General features: G+C 38.3%; 1 protein-coding gene across 1 annotated transcript in view; it reads right to left on the bottom strand.

Moving 5' to 3' along the window:
• Positions 1–2,312: 2,312 nt before the first annotated feature.
• Pak5 (p21 (RAC1) activated kinase 5) overlaps positions 2,313–8,249 on the bottom strand; it is a 92,144-nt gene continuing 86,207 nt past the window's right edge. The window contains exons 6-8 of the mRNA XM_027421681.2: positions 6,704–6,829; positions 4,629–4,763; positions 2,313–2,468 (exon numbers count right to left, since the gene is read on the bottom strand). Coding sequence (XP_027277482.1) covers positions 2,313–2,468; positions 4,629–4,763; positions 6,704–6,829 — 417 coding nt within the window. The remainder of the gene's footprint in view (positions 2,469–4,628; positions 4,764–6,703; positions 6,830–8,249) is intronic.

Below are 8,249 nucleotides of genomic sequence, written 5' to 3'. Positions count from 1 at the left end.
CCATCTGGTTTTTCTTGAACTTCATTTCTCAGAACCTAGTATTTTTTTCCCCTAAGTTGGGTATTTGTATCACATTCTTACATAATCCTTAAACTTTGGGGACAGGGATCAGTTTGAGACATCATGATGTGACACATAAACCTATTCATTTGCACCCCCAAGATCATAAACACACCATCCTTATTTACTCAATAAGACAAATTCAGAAAATAAAGTCTTTCCAATAGCATGGTGGGGAAAAGGCAAACACTTGCTTTATTTGTGGTGCAGTTTCTGCCAGTGCTCAGTGCTCACAGACCCCGTTAAGCTACTGGAACATTTTGTAAACTTACCAAAACTGTAAAAAATGACCAATGATAAGAAAATTACAGAAAAAATTTCCCATTACACTGTCAAAAGTTGTTTGAATCCAAAATCTTCTATTTCCTGCAATTAATTTTTAAATGTTGATTCTGGTTAAAAATGATTCTGATTTATTCTTCTTTCCTCTCCTACATAGTCCTGGCTTAATTGTGACATTCTGTTTTGTGACATTTTAGGATTGCCATTTTGAGGGTTCAGATTGCTTTTATTCTTACACATTTATATTAAAACCTTAAGAGTTTACATAAAACATTGATCGTCTGTGTTTTATGAAACAAAGTTATAAGTTCTATTTAGGTTAAAGAGTTTCCAGTTTGTGGAAAAACTGAAGAGCTACTCAGCAAAAGGTCATTTTTATGCCTTTTTTCCTTTTAAACTATAATAAATAATTATCAACCTATTAATTACAAAAAATATTAATTATGCTTAGAGCAACCAGAGTATCTTCACAAATTTATTTCATATTTGTTACAGTATGTGAAGTCAATAAGTAAAGTCTCTGGTTTTCCAGTTTGGTAACAAATGGCTTTTGTCTGATGCATAATTAATAGAAACTAATGATGACTATGTAGCGCTTCCAGAGTTTTAAAGGCAAATCTATATTGGCCTACAGTTAACATGCAAATTCATCCAACAAGCAACACAAAATGTATTGTAGTAGTCATTCATTTTTATCAACATTCAGGAAGATCTAGACAGCAGCACAACTCTCCTTATGTTGGAAACACATTATAACATGGTCACCACTTGTTAGACCATACCTGGTAAAGTACCCCCTTGCTAATTCACCCTCTATCATCCGTTCAGACTTCAAGCACAATACATGAATAACAGTGATTAATACTGCGGCATGAAGATAAATACAGACAAGAGTTTGGTGTCCTAGCATACAGAGTCCTAGAAACAGCGACAAACAAAACCAAACAGCTTGCCTTGTTCACTCTTCTTTTGTGAGCCTGGGAGTTCCATGGTCTCACCAAAACATTCTACATGGGGAACTGAGTCCAATGATCCCAGCACTGAAATTGCTCCCTGGGAGGAAAATTTGGCCACAGGGGATGCCAAGCTTATTTAAAGGTGGGCATCAAGGGAAATATCTTGCTCTTCAAAAACTGGTGTGTTACCAGAATCCTTGAAAGAAAATGATTTTTCAAAATATTTAGCATTCTCTCAAGGAATCGTTTGGTGATTCTGTGGCTCAAACTTTATTTCATTATATTTGGTTGGGTAAATAAAATGTCCGCACCATCACTATCACTCTGTAACTCTTCTTCCATTACATAAGACACTTGTTAGGATAAGAAAGATTTTCTGCTAAAGCTGACGGTGACTGAGGGTCATTTAGTATTCAAAGTTCCTGAAGAACCGTTGGTTCTCTGAAAGGGATAAAAAAGTAGGAAAGGTTTTGTTCAAATGCCTGCTAGTAAACAAGTATTACTTCAACTGAGACAATGGCTACGTGACATCAAAGTACTATAAATTATCAAAACTATCGTACAGAAAAATTACAAATTCATTGCAAAATACATTACACTGCTACCATTAAGAAAAAAAGTGCTTTTTCTTTTCTTTCTTTCTTTTTTTTTGCCAGAAAAGTATTCTTTCAATATAGAAAATCCTATGCGGTACCCTGCATGTGGCTAGGATATATCATCATAACGGAGTTTGTACTGAGTCCTTCTGATTCACTGGAAGAAGGGCTGAAAATATGTAATAATGACTTTTTAAAGCCATGCTCCAAATGACCTCATCAGCTGTCAGTGGAGAGATGCCTATTTAAGACACTGGAAGATGCCCTGGTCTGTCAAACCCTGCCGGTCAGGTCATCACGCTGTCCCACCAATCAGCTGGTGTAGAATGCACAGGCCTTTGCAAGTTCTGTGGGTTTTTCCTCATGTTCTCCTGAATCATTCTCATGTTTTCACCTATGTTTGTCTTCTCTATGAATCTCAGTGATGCCTGTATTGTCTCATGAGGGGAACGATGCAAGATGGTGGACCTGCCAATTTTAAGAATGGATGTCCAAGAAGTTCTTGGGCTGTGGCTCTTTGAGAGGGCTCCCTCACCAACATCAGATCCAGGAATCCGCGGAGCATGGAAGAAACCTGTGAAAAGAGACTCAACACTAAGGATGAACACAGAAGCCCACACCAGTAGCCTGAAATGATGTCCCAACTCCTCTTATCAATGAATTCAAATTATACAAAATGAATGAGAAGGATATGGAAGAAAAATATGTGCTATCATTACAATTGTTTTCAAAATTTAAAACAATGGGGGTAAAGGATAGAGTAACTATTTATTAAATTAGATAATGATGGTAAATGATAAAAGCAACTGTAGTGTCTGGATTATATAGGCATTGGTGGTATGTGTGAGCAAGATGACTTCGATTATGAAATAGTGCTTGGGATACCCCTCCCCCTTTCACAGAGAGAAATGCATGGCCATCAGGTTAGTCAACACAGACATTTCCACTTAATTTTTATAAAGTTGTCTTTTCTGACATCTATCAGATGCTACTTGGAAATGAACACTATTAGATGAATGTCCTGATTTACTTATCATATGTTGACATCTGTTTATGCTCTACCTTTGAGATATAGAATATTTCTGTCATTTTAAGAGGATGCCCCAGACTTCTGCTTAGCAATACGTATAACTCTACAAAATGAGTATCCTTACTTCTAATAAGATGCATTAGTTTTTGCCTGCTTTTAAGTTTTGTACAAAATTATATACATACATACACATGTAATTATATATGTATATATAATTTATGTGCATATATGTTGAATATATGCATAAATTGCACATATAATTCTGCACAAACACACATATATATATACATGTGTATATAATATGTAAACATTATATAGCATTAGTATATACACATAAATATGTTATACATATAAATATATATACAAACACATATATTTGTATACTGTTATCTTTCACTGGCTTATTTTCACTCAACATCACATTAGTGAGATTCTTTCTTCATTTCTTTCATTGTTTTCATTTTTGTGTAGCTATTCAATTATTCCATAGATTATTCATTTTGGAAAAAAGCCTGGGCTTTTTCCAGCTTTTAAAACTTAGAAGTAAATATATCTTTGTGAATTCATTAGCACTTAATTCTACTTGGTGTGGAGTTATTTTAACAAACAGGTTTTTTAGCTAATTTTCTTTGATTAATCTTAACCCAATCTAGCAAAAATTTCAAACTCTTACTGCATTCTTGTGGTTTCATTTTTGCTGATTCTCTTCACAAGCTATACCAATAATTCTCTGAGCTTTTTTCAGCAATAGGTGAGAGGACATGGGGAGCTTCTACTGTTCCAAACTCTTCTACCCTAATGTTCTGTCTGTTATAAATCAGGTCGATGTAAGTATGGGTAGGCTGAGGTTAACCTTGAAATGTCAGGTCTTACAGGGAAGTTCGATCTGGCAGGGTAACTCTTGGAGTAACCATGAGCCTTATCTTAGTCCCAGTTGCTATTATCTTGGAACATGTGAAAACTACATCCATTGGTCCTTGATATGAACATGCCCTTTCTCTCCCTGCATGATCTAGCTCCTGTCTATTTCTCTGGAACATTCTATCTTTATCTCCTGGCTGTGTTGCTGCAACATATAGGCCTTCTTCCTTGGCTTCAGGTACTTGTATCTGATGCTCTTTCTACATGGCATATTTTCTTCCAGATCTTTGTCTGACAATTGCCTTCTTTCATTTGTTTTAGTTGAATCTTTCCATAAAGGGCAACCTTGGCTTTTTATACTAAAGCAGCTCTCAGTCTTCCATCTTGTAAATTTCATCTCTCCACAGTACTTTGTGTTCTTCATAGCATTCATTGACTATTTTTAATTTATTGGTGTAAATTGCATTACCTTCTTCACTACTTAGAATGCAAGCTCTACAAGAGTCAAGAAATTTGAATATCCCTAGCAATTAGAAGTCCCCAGCAGGTACCAACTACTCAGTGAGAGAATACTGGAAGGAGACTTCAATTCACCTCTCACCAGCCCTTTGAGATACAAGCTGGTGACATCCCATTATAGATGAAAAACTTTGAGGCTGGATCTGTGGAATCACTTGCCCCATAAATGCACGGAAAAACATTGATCGGAATCTAGATGACTGCGTCCAAAACCCTTAACCCCAAATCAGACCCACTGGATTGGATATGCCAGTCTTTAAATGGACAAGGAGTCTGAAAAATCCGGTAACTCTTCTGGACATAGCATCAGAGACCAATCCTCACCTTGTGTAGGTCCTTCACTCTTGGAGGTAAACTGTCTCGGATCCTCCGCATTGCCTGAAGAGGAGGCTCATTGAAATATGGGGGCTCACCATCAATCATCTCTATCACCATGATCCCGAGGGACCAGATATCCACCTGTTAGGCACAATTTACTAGTTATGTCAGAAATGGAGAAAATTCTGGAGTTCTGGTTGTGTTGTGAAATCCAGAAGATCTATATTTTATTCACAAATTAGTTAATTTCACAACTTAATTTCAAACTTTATGATAAAAATTTATATGAGTTATTATTGTATTATCACCCTTTTTGCTAATTGATCTTTCTTTATAAAAGGAGGTTTACTTGTGTGTGTGTGTGTGTGTGTGTGTGTGTGTGTGTGTGTGTGTATGTGTGTATGTGTGTGTGTGTAGGGGTAGGTGCTCTCAGAAGCCAAACAGGATGTTAGAGCCTCTGGACCTGGAGTTATAGGCAGTTGTGAGCAGCCTGATGTGGGTGTTGTGAGCTGAACCCAGAACTTCTGCAAAAGCAGTATGCTCTCACAACCCTGGTGCAATCCAGCTTCTTGGGCCCTGTGTAATTTTTAAAGATGACTCTAGTGAAGTTTCTACCAGATCGTTAGAAATGAAAATAAAGCATTCTCAAGTCTAAAGGTTTAATTTTTATGCTGTTAAACTACGTGTTAACTGCATACCAGGGTAGATAAAAAGGAAGGAAGGAAAGAAGGAGAGAAGGAAGGAAGGAAGGAAGGAAGGAGGGAAGGAAGGAAGGAAGGAAGGAAAACCCAAACTTTTACATTATGAAAAGAGAAAGCTTGTTCTATCAGGGGGATCACAGCTACTCATATACCCTTGACCAAAGACTGGTCCTCCTCTATTCTGGGAAGGTCGTCCTCTTTCACAGCATCAGCAGGGACTACATGGAGTGGTGAGTGAGGAAAGGGACACCACTTAGCTAGGCAGATGGTGAAAGATGTCATGGCCAGAGAAGAAAGTCATGTTTAAATCATAAGAATCTGAGAAAGTCCGTTGGCATGTTTAATGCAAACATCAAGGATCTACTTTGTATCACGTATGGTGTGCTCTCATCCTTCTACAAATCTGAGTTTTACAGAGTTCTTTCCCCACCCACTTTGAGATTTTCCACTTCTATGTTTATTATTTTAAATCAATCCCACAAACTCCTGCTTCATAAACTATGTTCAGGGAGTGAAGCAAAGGAAGAAATGGCAAATGGTTCTGAGTACGGAATGGGAAGCTGGAGGAGGGGAGGCCAGGACAGTGGCTCTGTAAACCCCTTCTAGTCTAGTTGCTATGGCCTCATTGCACTTTAATCTGCTCTCTGCATCCTTCATCTATCTCTTGCTACTGTTGCTGAGGATTTATCTCTGGGGACCACAGTGAGGAAAACAATCCGAGTCCTCATCCAAGGCCACAGAAAACAAGAGGAGAGCCAAGCCAGACTTCATTCAGGTGCCGCTCGCTCATCAATACAAACCACTTGCCATTGCCGTCTGCACCACAGTGCATGGAAGGGAGCACTATGCTTAGTTTTTGAGTGCCTCCAATCTTCTGCTCACACTGTTCCATGCCTTGAAAGCATCAATCTGCCCCACCCCCTTGTTTAAATTATTCCGTATTTTGTCTGTTACAATATACACAGATACTTTTTCTATTATATTTCAATTATTTGCAAATATTACTTCCTAGTGGTACTTTCTATACTTCTTTCCCTTTTCTGAAGTATTTCTGCATGACTTCAGCCATCATTCCAGTTATTATTTTTTTCTTTAGAGCTTTCTATTGGGAGTGGGACCAGTATTTAGTGACTCTATAATCCCCTTTCTACTTCCCTGTAGGACTTAAGGGAAAGCCACTGTGTAAATATTGTAGTGATGTCCCCAGTGGGATCAGTGTTTCCTCTGTCACAGCCAACTCTGAGCCAACAGATCCCTATTGTTGGGGATCAACTATGGAGTCAGAAGTCCCTTAGCTCCCATACCCACCAATCAGGACTACTTTGTCCCTGAGGAGATCCTGGGGTCCGCTGTCCCCAGCAATGGTTGTTACCTGCTTACCTCTGTTCCATAAGGTAGCCTGGAAATCACCTCAGGTGCCATCCAGTATGGCGTGCCCACCAGTGATTTCCTCTTTGGCACCTCTTTGGAAACTTGAGCACAGAAACCAAAGTCAGATAACTTTATCTGAAAGGAAAGGAAAGCAGTAAAGTCATAATTAACAAACCCTGCCCATGAGAAGTAGACATATATACACAGACCTAAAAAAAAATTAGTGACAAAGAAATTCACTCAAATTTATCACTGGGACTCAGAGACAGCAAAAAAGTTGTCAGAACCTTCCCTTTCTCATTGGTCTTGACTTCTAAATATCTCAACTCCTGAAGATATTTTATCTCTTATGAAATTATAGGACAATCACAGGTAACCTTTACAAGTTAAATATACCTCCAAACAATATATTTCTTAAACTCACAATAACACCACAGATGATGATTTTGTGTAGTTGACTTGACGTTCTCTGTAGAAATGTGATTCATGTTGCTACAAGGTCAGATTCTTCAGGTTGAACATATTTAGATTCTTATACACCATGAGATGATTCAAACAGCCAACATCTTTTCTATATTTTCGATAGTGCAAGATCTCCAGTTATCTAGGTTGCCAAAATACCACAGCAGAGCTGGGTTCCTTCTCTTTGATCTTAGCTCCTTTGCCTATGGTGATCAAAGTTGCCAACAAGAATGCCTATACAGGTGTAAATTAGGCTTATAAACTGGGAGTCAGCACTCAGCTGTCAGGCATTTAAAGTGGTTAGCCCAAGGACTCAGTGTGTGTACTCTCTTATTTGCCTTTGGCATCATGAAGTGCTCTGAAAATTATTACAAAGAACTCTGGTACTCTTGAGAACATATTTCAGAACAAACTCCTCTGTGAGACACTTGCTAATATATGGACTCCAAATGCTCAGGACTCCGTTTATCGCTGGAGGGCACAGCTACTAGTCATGGTGACCTGCTCTGAACTTCAGATGGTCTTGTAGACAGAACATCAACGGGAAACTTACCACCATTAGTGACAATAGAATTCAAGTAAGTGGGCAGTTTCAGCACTGCTTAGAGAGGTTAAGAATGACCATCAGATATTAAAATTGTTATAGATTAAAATATACTCTGTCCTTCAGGTATGAATTATTTCTGGCTGTTCTTCATATATTCTTCTAAGCTTCTCTTAACCTTTCTCCAGGATTTCCTTAAGTATTTTGTATCCTCAGATTCCTAATTTCAGGTTTTGCTAGATAATATTTTTCCTTCTCTATCCAAACTTGTCCTTTTGACTAGGAGTTTAGCGAAGTGGTACAGTACTTGTCTAGGACAATAGAACCCCTACATTCCCATATTTTCAGCTATGATGACATAACTCTATAGGAATTTTAGTATTAAAAAAGGTGGTGTGCGTGTGCGTGTGCGTGTGCGTGTGCGTGTGCGTGTGCGTGTGCGTGTGTGTGTGTGTGTGTGTGTGTGTGTGTGTGTGTGTGTGTGAACACCTGTGTATGCACATTCATGGAGACTAGAGGTCAAAGGATGGTGTCTTTCTCTATGACATC

This window comes from Cricetulus griseus, chromosome 6 (genome assembly GCF_003668045.3).
Source record: "Cricetulus griseus strain 17A/GY chromosome 6, alternate assembly CriGri-PICRH-1.0, whole genome shotgun sequence".
NCBI classification, from domain to species: Eukaryota; Metazoa; Chordata; class Mammalia; order Rodentia; family Cricetidae; genus Cricetulus; species Cricetulus griseus.
This window is presented reverse-complemented; position numbering and strand designations above follow the sequence as displayed.